At 44.2% G+C, this 22,631-nt stretch overlaps 1 protein-coding gene across 1 annotated transcript in view; it reads left to right on the top strand.

Annotated features, from left to right (window-relative positions):
* The window catches only part of LOC129327869 (uncharacterized), a 58,397-nt gene extending 39,998 nt beyond the window's left edge, over positions 1 to 18,399 (top strand). Inside the window, exons 7-13 of the mRNA XM_054976621.1 lie at positions 6,281 to 6,703; positions 8,550 to 8,676; positions 9,419 to 9,489; positions 9,695 to 9,821; positions 13,708 to 13,905; positions 14,383 to 14,574; positions 15,363 to 18,399. Coding sequence (XP_054832596.1) covers positions 6,281 to 6,703; positions 8,550 to 8,676; positions 9,419 to 9,489; positions 9,695 to 9,821; positions 13,708 to 13,905; positions 14,383 to 14,574; positions 15,363 to 16,381 — 2,157 coding nt within the window. The 3' untranslated portion in view covers positions 16,382 to 18,399. The remainder of the gene's footprint in view (positions 1 to 6,280; positions 6,704 to 8,549; positions 8,677 to 9,418; positions 9,490 to 9,694; positions 9,822 to 13,707; positions 13,906 to 14,382; positions 14,575 to 15,362) is intronic.
* The last annotated feature ends 4,232 nt before the right edge of the window (positions 18,400 to 22,631 follow it).

The following is a 22,631-nucleotide window of genomic DNA, read 5'->3' as shown; positions in this document are numbered from 1 at the left end:
CCATCTTTTCTAGCCCTCAATGTTTTACCAAGCAACACAGAAGCCAGTTAGGATCAAGCTGCTAATTAGCGTTACTGCTAGGAGAAGTTTCAGGACTCTCTGAGACTGGTTTTCAAGGTCCTTTCACTAGAGACTCAGGGCCAAGCTACAAGTGACAAATGACACAGGTTGGACACTTGTCAGCTTCCCTCAAGTTTTGATGGGAAATGTAGGCATCCTGGTCTCACAGCTTCGCTCTCTGACTGCTGTCCAATGGACTTTTCAACTGTCACTTGTTCAACATTCTGCCAAGCTGCCTACATTTCCCATCAAAACTTGAGGGAGGCTGACAAGTGTCCAACCTGTGCCTTTTGTCACTTGTAGTTTGGCCCTCAGAGACCACTTGCAGGTATTGTTGATTAGCTGAGTCAGCATGTTCCACGCTAGGCCAAAGCCTGCATACACGCTACACTGAATCATACTGAACCAATGTTCAGCCACTCCTGCTAGAATCCTGGCCTCAGCCAGCAGCTTCCATACAAATGTATCAAACAATGCTCAGAAAATGTACTGATGTTTATCAAAACCATTTCTGTGCTGCCTTTCTACCCATTTAGAGTCCCGAACAGCAAACATTAAGGGTTTAAAACATTAAAACTGCATTTAACACATGATATACACAGTGGCACAGTCTATAGCCCTGTTCCTTTTTATCAAAGCACCTTCCTGAACCATTATAATATCTTTTTAAAAAGTGTAGTGCATCTAAAACAGGATAGCAGGACCTCTAACTCTTGAACACTCACACCCTGAAAATCTTGTTGGTCTCTAAAGGTGCCACTGGACTCAAATGCTGCTGTTCTACCACAGACCAACATAGCTACCCACCTAAAACTAAAGCACTGCTGTGGTTGTCACTGCCCCTTACAAGCTTACAAACTCACCCACTCAGGCAAGAAGATTTTAATGCCCTGAGATCCACATCTGTTCTTGAAACTTTCCTCTGTTTCTGATATGGCATGGCATAGGGGTTGCTGGCTTCCAGCTGGGGCCTGGAGATCTACGGAGTATGAAAATCACTTCCTTGGGAGAAAATGACTGCTTTGGAGGGCAGGCTCTGTGGCATTATACCCTGCTGAGGTCTCTCCCCCTTCCAAACCCCACTCTCTCCAGGCTTCGCCCCCAAAATCTCCAGGAACTTGCCCAACTAGCAAATCTACGTATGTGGCAGATGGAGCACGGAGCTAGCAGCACAGTTCTTTGGATCCTAGACTGTGCATCGTGACTGTGGATAGCATTTTGAGTTTGCTGCCATGGGCTTGTCTGGCTTTCGAGTGCAGTTAGACATGTTCCTTGAGGAGAGCTCTGTCAACAGTTATGAGCCCTAATAGCTAAATGGAACCTCCATAGTCAGAGGCAGGATACCTCCAAATGCTAGACATTTTACATTAGGCCTAGGTTTTACGCTTTAAAAGGATAGATTCCACTTTTGACAAATGTATGGCATCCAGAATTTCCCATATGTGAAAAATATTTGTCTTTCTGTTGTTGTCTGCTGCCATAAAAACCCTGTGTAATTTCAGTATTGCAGAGGTTAGTTAAGCTTACAAACTAGCACAAGGATCATTTCCTCCCACTTTAGGAAAAAGTGAGACTAGTTAAAAGCTTTTGAGAGTCAGCGGTCCCTCCTTCCACTGGACTAAAATCCTGCTGTTCCACCACAGACCAACACGGCGAACCACCTAACAAACTAATAGTTACATCCTGAGCCTTGGCTCAAAAATGTTTAAGATGACACGTAGAGAGGTGTAATCACCAAGTTAGGTTTCTGTGTCCTGATCGTACACATAGTAAATTCCCCCCTCCTCCCAAAGGAGCACATGTATAAGAACTGCAGCCGCCTGTGAACACATCTGTCCACATCTGCGGACAGATGAAACTAGATCTGTGAACTGTCATGTGGACACGAGAGGAACATCTGCTTCTTTAAAAAAAAACACAGTTGTTTACTGAGTACTTTACCCCCAGGAAACCGAATACCCAGTTTCCTGGGGGTAAAGTGTAGATGACTGGGGAAGGCAATGGCAAACCACCCCATAACAAAAAGTCTGCCAAGCAAACGTCGTGATGCGAAGTCCTCCATGGGTCAGTAACGACTCAGTGCTTGCACAGGGGGCTACCTTTACCTACTGAGGTTTTTAATTGATATGTATGCATGCATGCATATTTGCTGTTGGCGGCACTTTCCTCCATTAACCTTGCTTTCTAGAAAGAGTCGCACTAAGGGTTACGGGAGAGAGTGCGACTTCCTAGAGAGGCATCTAGGAAGACAGGACGAGGGAGGTCACTTCCTGTCCCTTTTCTCCTCTCCCCCCCCCTTCCGTGGGAAAGCGACCTTTGACTTTCCCACTCGCGGCATCCGCGGACCAGGCGCGGTCTGGTGAGTTGCAAACGCGCCGGGGGCCAATGCGAGGTGGGTGGGAAATGCAAGGCAGGGAAGCGGGTGGGTGGGGGTGAGACACCGCCTGAGTGACTCAAGGCAGGGAGGCGAGGAAATGTCATTTGGCACATATATGTTTTCAGCCTCTCCTCCCCCCTCCCCACTGCTAAATCTCTTAGAGAGGATGGGAATATGAAAATAATAAGTATTAAATGGAAAGCAAGGAGGCATGTGCTGATTTGGCCTGGAGGAGAGGGAGCAGACAAAGCGATTGCTTCCTCCCCCATTCCGCCCCCTCCGCCCATAGCTGACACATCTGGGGCTTTTCTGCAACCTCTTCCACTAGCAAACTTCTTCTCTGCAAAGACTGGGAGGGGGCTTGTCGTTTATTTAGGGGGGGCATCCTTTCAAGCTGCACCCTTTGAATTTGCCTGGGGTGGGGAAGCTGCCCCCCCCCCCGCCGCCTCATGCCACTGATCCACCTGGGCCTTCTCTGCAACATTTATTTATTTTATTTATTTGCATTATTTATAGACTGCCTTTCTCATTGAGACTCAAGGCGGATTAAACAGTGTAAGTAGAAAAGAGCAAGTTTCCATACAGGTTCCTGACTGAGGATGTGTCTGCATTGACTTACACAGTTTAGATCAAGATGGGTATCTGAAGAAGTGTGCTGTGACTCACGAAAGATCATACCCTACCACAGATTTTGTTAGTCTTATAGGTGCTGCAACTTTTATTAGTCCTATAGGTGTCTGCTACAGACAGATTAATACAGCTACCCATCTTCTCCATCAGGAACCTGTGTGGAAAGGCTAGTGATCTGTATAATGTATTCCTTGGGAGGTAGCTTCAAGCCCCTCCCTTTGATTTTTTGGGGAGGGGGCTGGGTTTCAGATGTGTTCATAGAGTGGGCGTGGAGTTTCATTGTGGAGATGTGTTGGGAGGAAGTGCATTGGGGCATGCGGAGAGCCTGTGCGAATGAGGCAGGATGCCCTTGAAACCCAGCGGAACCTGATTGCCAGAGCTTAGTGTCAAAGAAAAAAGCATCCAAGAAGAGAGCATTGAAGGGGAAATGGCAGTGAAAAGGGTCCTTGGCAAAGGACGCAGCTGCTAATGCCGGGGAAGCGACGCCAAGATGGGGAGGAAGGCGTGCTTAGCACTAAAAAAGAACATAGAGCTACTGTCTCTATTGGATTGTGGGTGTCGTGGAGCGGAAACAATGGCATGTGGTTATCCCTGGACAGAAAATGCATAGAACGGGCCAGGAAAGACCTATTTGAATTCTTTGGCCAATGTCATATAGGATCCAAACACCAGGGGGGAAAAAAGAATTTAAAAAACTCCTCTACAAAACCATCTGGGGAGGTACGGCTGGAGATGTACCATTTCCCCACCATCAATTTCTTGAGCCTGAGAATCTAGGCAGGCAAGCAAAAGTGATAATATAGGGATGGTTAAATCCGCTATTCTCACATTGACAGGGGAGATATATCTCTAAACCATGGTGGAGTCAACATTTCTCATTACAATAATGAAGGACTTTGACTCAGAATGAGTAGCCATGGAGATGTCTAGAGGGGAAATCTCTGTGTTACTCCATGGGACAAATTGTAGCTCTGAAGGGCCATTTCAGATTAGGAATATATTGCGGAGGGTGGGGGTGGGGGTGGGAGAGGGAAAGGATGCTTAAGCCCACCTCCTTTTCTTTTACCCTGCAGCCCTAACCAGGCCTGCTTTCACTGTTTTTTAAAAGTGGAGGAGGGAACTCATTGGGATTTCTGTTCACTGAACTCCTAGTAAGGTCAGGTCTGCTTTTGCCCTTCATCCTGACCTAAGTGCCTCGGTGGCCCTTTTTGGGCAGAAAGATGAGATATAAATTTTGTCAATAAGTAAAAGTGGCAGTGTGGTCACAGTGCTTGCAAATTCAACATCTTCATTAAAATCTTTTTATAAGGATCAACCGAAATATTACAAGGTTGTGAAGAAACTTTTGAGTTCCTCAGGCTGAATGCCCAGTAAAAAGATTGGGGGGGGGGGGAGAAAAGTAGAAATTTGCCCAGCAAATCCAAAATTATCATATTAGACTTCAGAAGAGAAAACTCTTCAAAACACATTCCTCTAGGATGTACGGAGATTATTTAAAATTATTGCAATGTAGCCAAGCTTTCTATGTAGTCAGGTTGCTGTGTTAAACCCATAAAGAAATCCCAACAAGAAAAGTTATTTAAATCAGGTTGGATGTTTAGTACCAAAAGGGAAGTGGGGGTTATGTTTGTGGGCTAAGTGGAAGAGCTCCTTGACTATCTTAAAATAAAGTTCAAGAAGTGTTCAAAATTTAAATGTTAGGTGCAAAATAAAGCAGGTTGCTGAACTGTACAAAGGCCATTTTTAAAAAATAACATTCGATTTATATTCTGTCCTGCCGGACAACTTAAAGCCCACCCAGAGCGGTTTACAAAGTGTGTTGTTATTATCCTCACAGCAATCACCCTGTGAAGTGGGTGGGGCTGGGAGAGCCCCGAGAAGCTGTGACTGTCCCAAGGTTACCCAGCTGGTGTATTGTCGAAGGCTTTCACGGCCGGAGAACGATGGTTGTTGGGGGTTTTCCGGGCTGTATTGCCGTGGTCTTGGCATTGTAGTTCCTGACGTTTCGCCAGCAGCTGTGGCTGGCATCTTCAGAGGTGTAGCTACACCTCTGAAGATGCCAGCCACAGCTGCTGGCGAAACGTCAGGAACTACAATGCCAAGACCACGGCAATACAGCCCGGAAAACCCCCAACAACCATTACCCAGCTGGCTTCAAGTGGAGGAGTGGGGAATCAAACCCGGTTCTCCAGATTAGAATCCTGCCGCTCCTAACCACTACACCAAACTGGCTCTCCCCCAACCCTTGGAGAATATAAAAAGGATGGCTCATGGCTCAGTGGTAGAGCATCTGCTTGGCATACAGAAGTTTCCAGGTTCATCTCCAGCATCTGCAGTCAGTAGGTAATGGGAAGGAACTCCACCTGAGGCCTTGGAGAGCTGCTGCTAGTCTGAATAAACACAACTGACCTTGATGGACCAAGGGTCTGTTTCATTATATGGCAGCTTGATATGTTCATAAAAATCAGTAGTTAATGTGATGAAGTAACTTTAGAGAGCATGGAGTCCATACATTACAGAAGGTACAAACCAATGTGTAGGATTCAACTTTTGTTGGTCTTCCTGGGATATCAGGAAGTGCCCCGTGGCGCAGGGTGGTAAGCTGCAGTACTGCAGCCCAAGCTGTGCTCACGACCTGAGTTCAATCCTGGCAGAAGCTGGGTTCAGGTAGACGGCTCAAGGTTGACTCGGCCTTCCATCCTTCTGAGGTCGGTAAAATGAGTACCCAGTTTCCTGGTGGTAAAGTGTAGATGACTGGGGAAGGCAATGGCAAACCAATGGCAACTTGTAAAAAGTCTGCCAAGAAAACATCATGATGCGACGTCCCCCATGGGTCAGTAATGACTTGGTGCTTGAACCTTTACCTTTTATCTGGGATATCATTGCTCTGGTTTGTGCCTTCCTCATTATTCTGGACAAGAAGAATATACCAGTGGATTTAAGCAGAAGAAGGCCTCAGTGGCCTTCAAATAAAGGAACCTCACGCTCACACATTCTTAACATTTGCCTGCCTTTCCTGTAGGGATGGGATTGGTCACTCGCTGGAATCATCTACATCATCTTGTTGGGGAAAAAATCCTGTCAGTAACTGGGACACAGAATGAAGTTTTGGCCTTGCTGGACCTAAGCCACATCACATTAGTGAATTCGGGACATAGGAAAGAAGCAGAGCAAGATTATTATCCTAGGGCACCGTTGGAGAACATCTTGTAGTACGGAGAGAAGATGGCTGAGGAAAATGCTGCAGGCCCGGAAGGAGCACAGGGCCCTTGTTCTGTTGACATCAGGAGCAGAACAGAATACTGGGAAAGGACAGTACAGAAGATCTTAGGTGAAGAAACCACCAGCTCTGATGTCCAGCGCCAGCACTTCAGGCGGTTGCGCTATCAAGGGGCCGAGGGCCCCCGAGAGTTTTGTGGCCGACTCCGCAATCTTTGCCGTCAGTGGCTGAAGCCAGAACAAAACACGAAGAATCAGATCTTGGACTTGGTGATCCTGGAGCACTTCCTGGCTGTCCTGCCCCCAGAGATGGAGAGCTGGGTCAGGGGATGCGGGCCAGAGACCAGTTTTGAGGCGGTGGCCCTGGCAGAAGTCTTTCTCCTGAGTCAGGCAGAGGATGAGAAGCTGGAGGGACAGGTGAGAGCATTTCAGACAGATTCAGAGTTGCTGTTTTCCCAGTGCAATCCTGTGCATGTTTATTATGCACTCCCAGGTAAGTATACACAGTATTGATACTGTGCAATCCTAAGCATACACCCTTCTAAATCCACTGAAGCCAGGTGACTTAGAATTAGAAGCCAGGTGGAACTGAATTAAAGCCTTAGAGAGCACACCGTAAGGGTCTTAAATATTTGACATGACATTTTTACTCTTTGAAACAGTGATACAGAACTTATTTCTCGGAGTACAGGGCCAATGGGCTCCAATAGGGTTAATGTTGTGGCCTGCAGTCGTAACAGATCTTTACAGATAGCATGTGGGTTGGAGTGGGCATTATATTGTGCTTCTCCCCTCGCCTCCCGACTGTTCCATCTGGTTTTTGTCTGTCTCTAACCCCTTGGCATCTGAGCCCCCATTCCTCGAAAAATAAATACTTCCCACCAGAAGCAGATCTGGTAGCTCCACTCATGGTTTTAGGTAGAGTCACATATATTCATGAATCGGGGTACTGAGTTGTTTACAGAGGTCGGGTTGTTTCAGGGCCTCAAGAAAAACAGCCTTTCATAAGTTCAGAAGAGGGTTCGTAAGGTCTGTTTCAGGCGATCACTCCATTTGCATTATTTATTTATTTATTTTTATTTATTTATTTACTTTGGATTTCTATTCTGCTCTCCCCGTGAAGGGCTCAGGGCGGATTACAACAGTATAGAAACATAGAATTAATTTATACAGTTAAAACCATAAATAGTTTTGAAAGCAAGTTTAAAAGAGAAAATTGGCGGCAATCGATAGGCAGCAAGCACGGCTCGACAAGATAAGGTGGTGGACAGCCCTAGCAGGGAGGGATTCAGGTTTTATATTTTTCTCTGGGTTTTTTGGCCGGCAGAGGCCAAGCCCTACCTCAGCCGTATGCCTGGCGGAACATCTCTGTCTTACAGGCCTGGCGAAACTATAACAAACCCTGCCGGGCCCTGATCTCAGTACTAGACAGAGAGTTCCACCAGGCTGGAACCAGGACCGAAAATGCCCTGGCTCTGGCTGAGGTCAGACAGGCCTCCTTGGGGCCAGAGACCACCAATAGATGTTTCCCTCCCAGTCAGAGCATCCTCTGGGGCACATACGGGGAGAGGCGGTCTCACATTAGCTCCAGATTTCAATTTAAACTGTTTTTTTAACAGGTAAACATAGTTGTAGGTCACCTTTTAAAAAATCCCAGCTAACATTTAAAAAACAGACTTTTTCCTTTTTCTTTTTTTCTCCCCCCCCTTTTTTCTTTTTTTTCTTTTTCCTTTGCCCACCCCCTAGTTCCCTCCTGTCCAGTCTGCCATTTAAGATCCTCCTTCCAAACTTGCTTAAGTGTAACTTGCCTGCAGGTGTAAGCTGGGTAGTGATGCGAGGCGGGACTTCCTTGGTGGTGGCACCTCTCCTTCGGAATTCCGTTCCTCTGGAGGCTCACCTGGCCTGTACCTGCCTGTCTTACCTGCCAGGTCAAAGCGTTTCAAATAACCTTGCCCTTTAACCTAAGTTGTATCCGTTTGGTTAGCCATTTTTTGAGATGTTTTTATTGCCTGCTTTTTAATGTTGTTGCTTTGATTGGCTTCTGATTATTTATTTTTGTTGGGTGTTCTACCCCAACCAGTATTTGAAAGAGGCAGCATATGAATATTTGAAATTGACACCCTCTAGCAGTTGCCCAGACATGTCTGAAAATCATCCCAGGCGCACAACTCTTGTTTTCTCCCCACCCAACGTCCTTGCCTGCCCCTTCCCTTCTATAACTCTTCTCCCCACTGCCTCGGTGGCATTTGCGCTTCTGTTTCAGGTGCAGTGCCTGCCGGTAGAAGCGGCTCCTAATATCTGTGTGACACAGAATGCTCCATCGGACAGTGGGCAGAGGCTGCTGTTCAAGGGAATTTTGCGGGATGAGGACCAAAGGACCGTCTTGCTGGGTAAGGATTGTGCGTGTGAAGTGCTGTCAAGTCTCAGCCAAATTAAGGTGATCCCAAAGGGTCTTCAAGGCAAGACGCGAACAGAGGCGGTTTTTGCCATTGCCTGCCTCTGCATTGCAACCCTGGGCTTCCTCGGTGGCCTCTCGTCTGAGTACTAACCAAGGCCAACTGACCCTGCTTAGCTTCTGAGATCTGATGAGATTGGGATAGCCTAGGCCGTAAAGATTTAGTGCAGGTAAGGATTACTCTTTCTATATAAAGGGGAAACCGTGTTCCCGATGACACACTTTTATCCTGGTGTGCCTGCACAGCAGCAGCAGGATAAAAAAGTGCGTTCTGGCCAATGCGGCTTCCAGAGGGAGCCACTGCCATGGGATAGCCAGGTGAGCTTGCCTGCCCCTCTGGAGGGAGCTGCTGCCATGGGAAGCCCAGCATTTCCGAGTTTTCTAGGGCCAGTTTTTTTAAAAAACAGACTGTGTTGCTAGTAAGCCATATTTCAACTTGGTCTCTCTGGGCATCCGTCTGTATATCTCATCTCCTAAATTCCCATGGGCGGCTTCTCTCTCCTCTCAGCCTACATGAATTTTGGACTTTAGAGAGTGAAATGTGCCCGAGCACCAGTGTGAGGAGAGAATATTTTTTCTGTTATTGCCTAAGGTACTGAAATTAAAAATAGGTGTTAAAATTACAAAACGTTGATAAAGGTTCCAATATTTTTCTGTCACTGTTGTTTCTGTCACAGATGGAGGAACGTCCCCAGCGATGCAACCTGTTCGTGTTGGAGGCGAAGTGGTTCCTATGCAGCCGGATCACGTAAGAGAGGGATCCTATTTCCCTGCACCTTCCCTTTAGCCTCAGAGAATCTCTCCCCCTTCCCCCTGAGCTAAATTCCTATCTCAAAGGTTTAAATCCTGCATAAGGCCCAGCCAATGTAGCTAACTTCTTGGACTATACTTGGACGGAGAAAGAATGATCATATTGTCTTTGCATAGAAAATGCTTTTTCTTTTTCCTGACAGGGTCTAACAACCTTGGAGGAGGTGTCTGTGCATTTCACCGAGGAGGAGTGGGCCCTGCTGGATGCAGGCCAAAGAGCCCTACACAGGGAAGTCATGCTGGAGAATTATGGGATGGTCGCCTCTCTGGGTAAAGATGCCCTTTCGGCTCTCACTGACATCTCCGCTTTTAATTGTGAGAGGCAGTGTGGTGTAGTGGTTAGAGCATCACACTAGGGTTTTGGAGACCCGGGTTTGAATCCCCACTCTGCCACTGGGTGACTTTGGGCTAGTCACAGGCTCTCAGTCTAACGTACCTCACAGGGTTGTTGTGAGAATAAAATGAAGGAGAGGAGAATGCTGTAAGCCACTTTGGGTCCCCGTTGGGGAGAGAAGTGACGTATAAATGAAGTAAATTAAAATTGCATTATTTATCGGATGTCCTGTTGTCACAGAAATGTGGATTAAAGCACATTATGCTTAGTGATACGGGTGTAGTCTAGTGAACTCTGAACTTTAATTTTTTCCTAACATGTTGTATAACTACACAAACGCTCTTTCATCTTTGACGGAATTAAAAATAGTGGCCAGTTATCAGATAAATGTTGTTAGAAAAGGACCAATGATGATCTGTTCACTTAACTTTTCCTGTCATCTTTACTGATTTATCTCTTATCTTGCAACTGGATATAGTGTCACTTTTTGCCTAGGTAGAAAAATAGTAAAGAGTCCAGTAGCACCTTTAAGACTAACCAATTTTATGGTAGCATAAGCTTTTGAGAACCACAGTTCTCTTCATCAGATGCATGAGAGAACTGTGGTCCTCGAAAGCTTGTGCAATAATAAAGTTGGTTAGTCTTACAGGTGCTACTGAACTCTTTACTATTTTGCGACTACAGACTAACACGGCTAATTCCTCTGGATCTATGCCTGGGTAGAATGTCACATGATTGAAAATATGAATGATTAATTAAATCTCAGACCAATCGTAGTTTATCTATGCTATCATATGAAAAAGATCTTAGATTTCGGCATAAGATAACATATAAAAGTGCTAACCCAAATAGCAGATAAGGGTTTGGGCTGAAAGAAATCTCATGAAGGTCTCGGTGAGAAACTTTTTTTTGTAATGTGTGTTATGGGAATTTCTTTCTTTTTTTTAAAGAAATGTTTATTGGGTGAGTATAAATTGCAATTACAAATTTTCCATTAATACCCTTATTTCTAATACCCCCCACCCTTTCCCTCCCCCCCTTTATCTAGGACTTCCAACAGTTTTCCAACCCTCTGTTAATTTCTATTACCTACATCTCTATTCTTTTATTACATATCCTAATATATTATTATACTAGATAATATCTAATACTTTCAGCATACCTTAACCTCCGTCCGGTAATAACAATTATAGTTTATCTTTCTTCTTCTCTAGTAAAGATCCATATCTCTTCCATTCTACAAAATCAATGATTTTCTGACAACCATAATTTTCCCTTCACATCCCACTTTTTCTCTAAGTACTGTTTTAGTATCCCCCAGTCATTAAAAAATTCTTCTGGATTCTGATCTCTCAACCTTCTCATCATTTTGTCCATTTCTGCCATATACAGCAATTTTTGTATCCAATTTTTAATCGATGGTACGGAATTTCAATGCATTTCATAGCAAATCTGATTGATTTAAACTTAGATTTAATTGAGAAATGTTAGGAGACAATTCTTGTTGCCTTTATCTGTTCCATCCTTGTAGGTTTTATCTTAATAAGCATTTATATTTTGATACCTTGCTTTATTAAAAAGACTAGAGTTTATTTTAATAAACGAAATCATTAAACTCTTAAGAGGAGTCTTTGTGTCTTGGTGAGGAAGATATTGCAAGAAGATCCCCGTAAGTTATTTTGTACTGAAAAACCGTCTCTCTTAAAGGAACGAAAGCTGTTTTCAGGTCTTCAAGGACTGAACCCGGCTCAGAGTAAAAGATAAAATCTTTACGCTGAACAGTGGGAAGTCTTAATGAGACATGCATAAGCATTCCATTATCTTGTTGATTGTACTGACTTTTCTTAATGTGCCTTGAGTCCCAGTGAGAAAGATGGACTATATAGAACATAAATTGAAAAATAAACTTTGTCAGCCCTCGCTGGTAAGATTATCTAACAACTTAGTGAGGAGAGCCCTGTGGTGCAGAGTGGTAAGCTGCAGTATTGCAGCCCAAGCTCTGCTCACGACCTGAGTTCGATCCTGGCGGAAGTCGGGTTCAGGCAGCTGGCTCAAGGTTGACTCAGCCTTCCAACCTTCCGAGGTTGGTAAAATGAGTGCCCAGTTTCCTGCGAGTAAAGTGTAGATGATTGGGGAAGGCAATGGCAAATCACCCCGTAACAAAAAGTCTGCCCAGAAAATGTCGTGATGCGACATTCCCTCCCCGCCCCCCATGGGTCAGTAATGACTCAGTGCTTGCACAGGGGACTACCTTTACCTTTACCTTAGTGAGGAGGGGAAGGCCTTGAGTTGTAGTTGTGTCTCAAAGACTCATTGCGCAGTGTCACGTGGCTTTCTTCTGGTCTGATAACCCAGAAGCATGCCTTTCTCCCTTAATGGGATTCCCCCATACCTCCAAATTCTGGACTTTTTCTCCATATGCACCTTTCAAATGAAACTAGGCGAACAGGATTTTCAATCAATCAGTAAGAGCATTGGAACTGACGGCAGCAATTCCTAGTAAAGCAAAAAATAGAGTTGGGCCAGGATTGTAGAAAAAGGGAAAATAAGCAAGAGCAATGCGTGCAACAAAACCATCAGACCTTTTCCCTAATAATAACAACAGTAGATTCATATACCGCCCTTTAGGACAACCTAACACCCACTCTGAGTGGTTTACAAAGTGTGTTATTATTATCCCCACAACAAAACACCCTGTGAGGTGGGTGGGGCTGAGAGAGCTCCTAGAAGCTGTGACTGACCCAAGGTCACCCAGCTGGCTTCAAGCGGAGGAGTGGGGAATCAAACCCAGTTCTCCAAATTAGAGTCCTGCGCTCTTAACCACTACACCAGACTGGCTCTCCATACAATAAAAGTCTCTCCTGCGCTGCTCCATTACACAAGAATGCCCGCCTGATCAATTCCATTTTGCCCATTTTGCAAAAGGATAGAAACATGGGCACCTTCTTAATAGCTACTGGCAGACCATTCCACCTCCCATGTCTGGCTCTGCTTACAAGGGGTGGCAGAGGCACCCGTGATTCTGGGGCCTCGTCCCGGTCTTTCCCCCCCAGGGCCCCTGAATCACTCAGACAACCTCTGATGCCATTTGTCCTCACACCTATATGATGAGAAAAATGTGTGTGCCACATTATATGTTGCTGGACATACTTAATATATGAAATTTCCATCAGTCCTAAGTCTGCCCTGACTGGGAGTTGTCTCCTCAAAGCCTCACACGTTGGTCTTTACCCTACTGCTGAGATTCTTTAATGTGGAGATGCCAGGAATCGAAGCAGATGGACTTTGTGTGTGCAAAGTTTATCCTCTGACATCTTTATTTTTTCCTGCCCAACCTCTAAGAAGTTCAAAATTCAAGGGTTTTCCCATTTATCTACACAACAGCCCTGTGAGGATGGTTAATTTGAGATGCTGGCTGATCCCTGAGCTGTCCAGCAGAGCCTGTGTCTTGTCAACCTAGGTTTAATTTGGTGCGTACACACCCCACCACTTGGTAATCTGCACTCCTCTCTGAGATAGATCAAGATAGATAGCCATGTTAGTCTGTCTGTAGCAGTAGAAAAGAGCAAGAGTCCAGGAGCACCTATAAGACTAACACAATTCGTTACAGGATATGAACTTTCATGAGTTCCGAAGTAGTGAGCTGTGACTCACAAATTTTGTTAGTCTTATAGCTGCTCCTAGACTCTTGTTCTTTTCTACCCCTCTCTAAGACTTTTTAAATAAAATTCCATCCATTTGTATCGGCAGTTGCTTGGTTTTATCCTCTGGTAGAAAACTCTTTTTCTCTCCTAAGACCTCACTGGTTTTTCTCTATTGCAGAGGGTGATGTGCGGGAAAGCAAGAATGAGGGAAAGCCAAGTGCGATTCCGTTGGATATCGTCAGATTTAATGGAGGAGAGCAGCAGAGGAGGAAAACAGAAGTGAAACGGAAGAGGGAGAACAAACCATTTGCTTTGCAGGGTGCTAATTTCCATAAAGTCCCAATCCGAGAAAAAATGGATGAAGGAAAGGAAAAGAGTAAGTACCTTTGCATGTGTGGTAAATCCAGTTTTAATGCTCATTGAAGGATTTACCTAAGGGAGAAACCCTTTTAATGCTGTCAGTCTGAAAGGAGCATCTATTTCAGGCATTTCACTGCCCACAAAAGAATCCTCTCAGGGCAGAAATGACTGCTATTTAATGCCCTGCGTTCATTCTTGGTGGGGGTGGAAAGTCGGTCCTAGCTGACTTATAGTGCTCCCTGGTGAGATTTTCAAGGCAAGACACTAACAGAGGTGGTTTACCATTGCCTGCCTCTGCAACCGTGGTCTTTCTTGGAGGTCTCCCATCCAGTTACTAACCAAGGCTGACCCTGCTTAGCTTCTGAGATCTGATGAGATCAGGCTCACCTGGGCTATCCAGGCCAAGGGCATTCATTCTTAAATGCCATTAAATGGGGTTTTTTTCCGAGAGAAAATACTTTGGAATCTCACCAGTTTTCTCTCTCTATTCCAGAAGGTGATATTTGTGGAAACAACGAGAGAGACTCTCACGAGGTGTCATTGGAAGGAGCAGGATTCACCGAAGAGGAGCCGATGTGGAAAATCAAAATAAAACAAGAAATGGGGAGTGAATCCTCTGCTTTTCAGGGTGGCGACTTCCAGGAAATCCCAGTCCAAGAAAAAATAGAGAGAGAGAAAGAAAGGAGTAAGCGCCCTGCGTGTGGAAGAAATTTGAGTTCTACATAAAGCTTTTGTGCCTACAGGAGAGCCCATAGATGAGAGAAACCAGCTAAATGTTCACAGTTTGAAAATAGTGTCTGTTGAGTGCAGAACCGTACTGCTTGTTAAAGAATTCACACAGGAAAGAAATCAATAAAAGTTCGTGGGCCATTCTATGTATTATTATTTATAGTCTGGCTAGATGGGTGCTGACCCAAGAAAGGGCCTTCTCAGTCGTGAGAGTCTGGAATTCCCTCTGCAGGGAGATTTGTCTGTCTCTCTCTTTCATTGTCTTCCACCAGCGGGCGAACGTTTTTTGTTTCGCTTGGCATTCTCTCCCTAAATCTCATTGTCCCTCATTCCTGTTGGTTTCTTTGTGTTTTTGTGTTCTTAGGTTTTTTTGGTTGTTCGCTGCCTTGGGGATCCTAAGTCGGGCAGAATGGCGACATGACAAATATTTAAATTAAATTAAATTTAAAACAACACAACTAAATAATATACATACAATAAACAGTGCAATACATTTTCCCCAACAGCCATGAAAAATACAGAGAATGTATTTATTATTTGTTTTATTCAAAACATTTATATGCTGCCTTTTTATCCAAATAGGTTCCCCAAAGGGCAAACAGCAGACATTAAAATATTTAAAATGTTAAATTAGAAAATGTCTTTTTCTATTCATCCTTAGATTCAGTTGATCGGTTTTGCTCCATGATTGGAAGCTTCACTTCTGCTTTAGGATCTTAACCAGTTTTCCTTCTTTTATTTCAGCAGGTTGGGAGAGCCGAAGTGAGGGTGAACCACAGCAGATATCATTGGAAGGAGTGGAATGTACAGAAGAAGACCATCCGTGGAAAATTGAAATAAAAGAAGAAATGGGGAGTGAATCCTCTGTTTCTCAGGGTGGTGACTTCCCTGAAATCCCAATCCAAGTTAAAACAGGGAAGGGAAAGGAAAGAAGTAAGTGCCCAGTGTGTGGGAAAAGCTACAGTTGTAAATCGAGTTTTAATGCTCACTGGAGGATCCATACTGGAGAGAATCTGTACGAATGCCTAGTTTGTGGAAAGAATTTCATTCAGAGTTCACACCTCACTTCACATCTAAGAATCCACACAGGGGAAAAACCATTTCAATGCTTGGAGTGTGGAATGAGCTTCAAATGGAATGAGCAACTCCGTTCACATAAAATAGTCCACACAGGCAAAAAGCCGTACCAATGCATGGAATGTGGGAAGAGCTTTATTCGCAGCACACACCTTACTTCACATCAGCTAATCCACACAGGAGAGAAACCATACAAATGCAATGAGTGTGGAAAGAGCTTCATCCGGAGTACTGAGCTGACTATCCATCAGAGAATCCACACAGGAGAGAAGCCATATCAGTGTTTGGAGTGTGGGAAGAGCTTCTCTCAGAGCACCAACCTCACTTCGCACAAAAGAATCCACACTGGGGAGAAACCACACAAATGCCTCGAGTGTGGAAAGAGCTTCACTCAGAGATCCTACCTTAGCAGACATCACAGGATTCACACAAAGCCCTACAAATGCTCTGAATGTAGCATGAGCTTTTGCGATGAATCAGACTTTAAAGCGCATCAGGTCATCCACACGGGGGGAAATCCTACGAATCCAAGATATCTCTGGAGTGTGGAAAGAACTTCAAGTTCTGCACAAATTTTACTTCATATTGAAGGACTGACACCTGTCTGGAAGCATGCGGACAATCAGACAAAAACTTTTCCGACCGATCAGCCTTTAATCTCTGTTACAAACCCTAATTTTTATTAGTTTGTTCTTTTTATCTCCTCCCCTAATTGTGCAGGACAAAGCTCTCCCTTGCCTTCTCTTTGTCACAAACCTGTTTCCTAGGAAATTCCTTTGTGTCTACTCCCTTGTAATGGGAACTCAAAATCCTTCCTGCCCAAAGGAAGTGCAAAAGCAGCTGAGGACACCTTGGTTCCGCCTGGTGTTCTCAGGTGCCTGCTCGGAAGCCAACTGCTCGTTACATCAGGCTTCACTCCTGGTTTGCGTAGTCCTCATCTGACTGACTAGCTGGTTTCTTACGTAAGGAGCCATCTACTCCACCCAAGGAGGAAAGTGTGCTTTTTGTTACTTACAAAGAGTGTTGGAGGGGGGATTAGACCTGTTCTTGAGCTTCTCCACAGATATAGAGGACTTACCATTTCCTGCTTCACCATTCTTGAAACACCATCTTGAAATACCTTGAACGAAGAGACTACGATTATATAAATGCACTTGAGCTCTGTCTGACTTTAGATATCTGTTTGTATTTTTCTATTTTGATAACCCTTTTTGGCCATTTTTGAACTTTTTCTGCTTTCTACCTATAAATACCGTATAGATTCTGATTTCCTTCTACATGAAATACTATTTTAAAGAAAAACCTTTTTACTGTACGCCCATGTTCAGGATATTCAAAGAGCACTCTCCTCGCCCACGTTAACGTATTTAATCCTGCTACCAGGTTGCTTTCCCTATTAATACTGCAGTTTCAGCCCTTTACAAAAAACGAGAATAGGTATCTTCAGTAACCAAGTGAAGGGCAGAGGTAGTGTGGCCACTTGGTTTTAAATGGTTGACTGTTAGTGGAAGAAAGCTGGACGTAGCGAGGCAGATGTTTTGGTGGAAATTTGGGGCGAAAGGAACTCTGCACATGCTCGGTGTTCCAGATCTCCATAAAAACCAAGAGAATTTGCACAGAGGAAAAAACTGTATTAAGAAACGCCCAAAGTTTAGCAGTGACTCCTTTCAATGTATATTTTCAGCAAGCAAGAGAAACAAACTTCAGTCAAAGCCTTTAAGAAGTCAAAGTAAACTTGTGATGTGGCAGTTCTCTGATCGCTTATGGGGAGTTGTCTTTTATGATTAAAATCTCATAAAGGATATTATGAGCTAAGAAAACTCTAGAAAAGAGCAGGTTGAATAATTATCGAGAAGCTAGCATGAGCCGGTGTGGCATGCTGTTGGACTACGATTGGGGAAACTTGGGTTCGTATCTTTACTTAGCCATGAAGCTTGGGCCAATCTTTCTTTCTCAGCCTAACCTACCTCACAGGGTTGTTGTGAGGATATAATGTAGGAAAGGGGGCAGATGTATGCCATGCTGAGCTCCTTGGAAGAATTTTTTTTTTAATGTAATAGAGTTTTTGCGCTTTTTAGTTTAGAGATGAGATGTGCTTGAGGTTTTATGAAGCAGTGAGCAGTGTTTAGAGAGAGGAAATGGCAAAATAAAAAATCTTTCCTTCCCGTCTCACAGCTGGGGCTCATGTTTATCCGGTGAAATTGATGGGAATTGGAAAGGCAGCACTTCTTTGTACGGTGTGTAATTAACTTACAGAGTTCAGGACTGCAAGACAGGGTGGGGGCTTTAAAAGGGAGTTGTTCAAATTCTAGAACTGGCCCTGCCAGTGATTCATAGCCATGATTGCTCAATGAATCCTCCATGTTCAAACACAGTATATCTGTGGTTGTTGGGTGCTGAGGATGAGCAAGAGGAAGGGGAACTGCCTTCCAGTCCTTTCTTCACGGCTACTGTTACGTGGTAGAATAAAACGCTATTCTGACGTGGAGTATCCCATTTAATTTAGTGCTTGGTTAATAGCTAGATGGTTTTATGTCGGTATGTTAGCACAATTTATCTGCTTCACTTGGTACTAAAGCTTCATGTAGGAAGTATTGTAGCTAACAGTTTGACCTAAAGGGGGAACAGAATTTTCCCTGTGCAACATTGGAACTGCGTGGATCTCTGCCTTACAAATTGACCTGCCCAGGTATTGAGGTTTTTAATCTAATAAAATATTGCATTTTTTCCAAAATAAAAGAAAATCTCATTTCATTTGTCCAAGAAAGAAAACTAGATTTGAGAATTAAGAATTGTGTTAACCTGTGACTCCAAGTTAGCGGTGGCGGTGGCTGGTATGCACATCTCCACACACACTGTCAGCATCTCCATAGTGGAGGCTGTGGGAAGGATTTCTTGGAATTGTTCACTGAAGGTATCTTTCAGACTCTTTAAAACTCACAGCTCTGAGAATGTGAAAATTTATACTTACGTGTTCAGACTGAACAGTGCAATGTAGGGGTTAGAGTGTCGAATAGGATCTGGGAGACACAAGTTCAATTGAACACTCTGTCTTAGAAGTTCACCGGGTCTAACCTACCTCACAGGGTTGTTGTTGTGAGGATAAATGGAGGACTGTGCAGTTCTGGTCACCGTATCTCAAGAAAGGACATTGCAGAGCTGGAAAAAGAACAGAAGAGGGGAACTGATAGGATAAAGAGGTTGGTTGGATCACCTTTTCTGTAAGGAAAGTCTAAAGTGACTGGGACTTTAAGAAAAGAGGGGACTAAGAAGGGACATAAAATTATGCACAGGGTAGAAAGAGTGACTGAACTTTTCTTCCTCTCCGAAAATATCGAGGGCATCCAATGACACAAAAGAGCAGTAGATTCAGAACAGATGAAAGGGAATACTCTCTTGCTTGGTGACTGATTAAAATGTGGAATTCGCTGCCAGAGGATATAGTGATGGCCACAGGCATAGATAGCTTTAAAACGGGGTTAGATAGATTCATGGAGGATAGTTTTATCAGTAGCTACTAGCCATGGCAGCTAAATGGAACCTCCATATTCAGAGGCAGTCAACCTCTGAATCTCAGTGCTAGGAGGCAACTTCAGACGAAGGCCTTGGCCTCTATGTTGCCCTGTTCGTTTGGCCCTCAGAGTAACTGGTTGGCCACTGTGTGGGACAGGATGCTGGACTGGATGGGCCACCGGTCTGATCCAGCAGGGCTCTTCCCATGTTCTTATGTTGTGAGCTGCTTGGAGTCTCCCCATTGGGCAGAAAAGTACAGTAGAAATAGCTCAACAAATAGCATTTGCACTGGGAACTATTTCATTGGATTGGGGCAAATGGAAGGACAGTGCGTTTCTTCTCACTGATTTAGGCATGTGGAAAGTCCTTGGAAGATTTCCTTGTGGGAGCCAAGCAAGTTACACACAGCATTGGAAGTCTTCCTAGCACCAAGCAATTTGGGGAAATTGTGCAAATATTGGTACAGGTTCTCTTTTTCAGACCTCCCCTAATAACTTGTTTACCTGGACATGCCTCCACTGGGAAGACGTTTCCCCATATATGACTTCACCCAGAAAAGAAGGGGTTTGGGGCGGGGCTTCCTGGAAAAAGGTACAGTCCAAACGATGGTAATCATTGGGGAGTTCCCTGTGGATGAAAATGGTCTGTCCAACTACAGCGCAGTGAAACTTTCCTATCTTGCTTTCATAGGAGAGGAGGAAAGGATTATGTAGGAAGAGCTGTGATTCTTAGAAAAAAGGTCTGACTTTTGAAAGAGATGATAGAAAACGTTAGGATTGTGTTAGAGAGTGTGTAAGCAGCACGCCCTGTTGATATGGTGGCAATATTTATTTGTACTATTTATGGTCTGTCTGTCTCAGTGAGACTTAAGATGGATTACATGGTGTAAATTGATACGAACTACAGCTGGAATATCCCATAAACAGTGTGCAATAGGTGACAACAGTTAGTACACAGTAGTATAGTCTGCACTTCCTATCCCCTTTCCGAAGGATCTCTCTGGACTATTTCTATACAGTACAGCCTTCCTACCTCCATAAAAAGCCCTGAGTAATTCACTTCTACATAGTTTGTGGAAAAACTAGGGGAGCAGGAGCCTTCCTAACCTTGTTAGGCAGGCCATTCCAGAAGGAATACAGACCCTGTTTACAGAACGTGTAGCCAGTTATGCCCCCACTCCATCAAATGCATCCAGAGACCAAGTGGTTTTAACCACAGAGGGGAGTTTAGATTGCCCTCTGTGCCGCTGGAGTGGCACGGAGGGCAATCTGAACTCCCCTCTGTCCGGAGATCAGGGGGCGGGGCCACCAGCCATGTGACCATTTTCAAGAGGTTCCGGAACTCCATTCCATTGCGTTCCAGCAGGAAAAAAAGCCCTGGTTTTAGGTGAATAGCTGCACTGGTCTGCAGAAGAAGAGTAAGATTCAAGTCCAGCAGCACTTTAAAGATCAATAAGATTTTCCAGGGTAACAGCTTTCAAGAGTCAATGTTCCCTTTGTCAGAAGTCTGGAAGCATGTGATAGTATCCTCCCCTCCCGTCCTATGAAAATACAGCTAAAAGGGACCCAGCAGAGATGTCAGACATCCTCTGTGCCAGAAGCCTCCCTCCATGTTCAACTCTTTGACATATTTGTGGCTATTTAATGAAGTATTTTCAAAAATACGAGTGACTCTCTTATGCAACAAAGACCGCAGTGCCGCCCCCTGGTGTTTCCTGCTGTTTTCCTGAACTGAAGATTGGCACAGTGCTTGAGACTTTTAAAAAACTTGACTTCTGACCCCCCATTTCTTCCCAATGGGTGTCCATAGCAACTTCAGCCCCAGTTCGCCCCTCCTCTGCTGTATCAGCAAAACAAGAGAGCACCTCTCTCCCTCCGCTCCGCCACTGCAGCTTCACTCATCTACACAGGGCTTTCCGCAGGTGCCACCCTACAAATAGGCAAAATCAACATCTGCCTGCACATTCGCATTCTCTATAGTGGCCCCCACCACATGGAACGACCTACCAGAAGAGGTCAAGAAAGCTCCCGTTCTCCTTGCTTTCTGCAAACTGCAAAATCAAATTATTCAGGAGGGCTTTTGTACACAGGTAATGGGGTTTTGCTGTAATGAAATGGTTCAAAGAGGTTCTTCGATAAAGGGAAAGGGACTGTAGACTGTACTGCTGGGTACTGGCTGTTACTGTCATTTACTGAGTCATGTTACATTGCTTATGTTTTATTTCAACATTGTTTCAGCTCTGTATCAGACTTCTTCATGGTTTCAGATTTCTGCGATCTGTACCCAATTGTATTATTTATTTAATGTATTGAATTACACTATGTAATCCACCTTTCATCTCAGTGAGAAAAGCAGACTATAAATAATGTAAATAAAATAAAACTAAACCCACTGTAGTAGATTTGAGTGAAAGAGCCACCTTTCATATTTCCATTGTAACCTGGTTGTTATCCAATACTGCCCTGACTTCATGTAAAGCAATATGGGAGGGGGTGTCAGCGTTTACATCCATTTATGAACTGTCTGTGAATCACTGAGGCCATATCAAACAGTGCTGCTTTTTCTGGCACCAATAGGGTCTACACCCCTCCCCTGGGCCAACACGGCTTTTGCAATTTAAAAAATCAGCACCAAAATATTGCTATAGCCAATAGCACTATAACAACAGTTGTAGTGGATTTTCTGAATCCCCAGCTTTCATTTTAGAAAAAAGTAAGTCTCTAACCCATTCCCTTGCGGAGATATAAGAGAAAAGGCATATCTCCACAATGGGAGGGGCTTACTTCAAAAAAAAAAGACTAAGAGAATCTGCTGTACCACTAATCTTTATATGTTCAACAAGAACAACAAAACTGAGGGAAAATAGAAGGCAGCCCTGTTGGAAGCATTACAGAGATTTCAGAAGTACCGTGCAACAAATGAGAAGTACGTTGAAAACCAGAGAATAGGAAAAACTATTTTTTTAAATGCTCAGTCCTGCTTTGCAAATGAGAAACAACTAGAAAAGTTTTTTAAAAAAATCTGTTAGCAGTGGCCACCTCAGAGGACCATCCCAAGGCATCACATCCCCAGACTCTGCTTTTCCCAGGAATAACCCCCAAATCTCCAGGAATTTCCCAAGCTGGTGTTGGCAACCCCTTCTTGTGCAGCTGAGCTCTCCATAGCTCCTGCATAATACCAGTACCAGAGATCGCCTCCCCTCTTCTCTAGAAAGCTAGGAGATCTCTTCAAGGTTGGAAAATCTGAACTAGTCCCAGACTTTTCAGATCCAAGCAACAGGCAGAAACCCAACAGGTCAACCAGAAGAGGTCAAGAAAGCTCCCGTTCTCCTTGCTTTCTGCAAACTGCAAAATCAAATTATTCAGGAGGGCTTTTGTACACAGGTAATGGGGTTTTGCTGTAATGAAATGGTTCAAAGAGGTT

This window comes from Eublepharis macularius, chromosome 4 (assembly GCF_028583425.1).
Source record: "Eublepharis macularius isolate TG4126 chromosome 4, MPM_Emac_v1.0, whole genome shotgun sequence".
Taxonomy (NCBI): Eukaryota; Metazoa; Chordata; class Lepidosauria; order Squamata; family Eublepharidae; genus Eublepharis; species Eublepharis macularius.
This window is presented reverse-complemented; position numbering and strand designations above follow the sequence as displayed.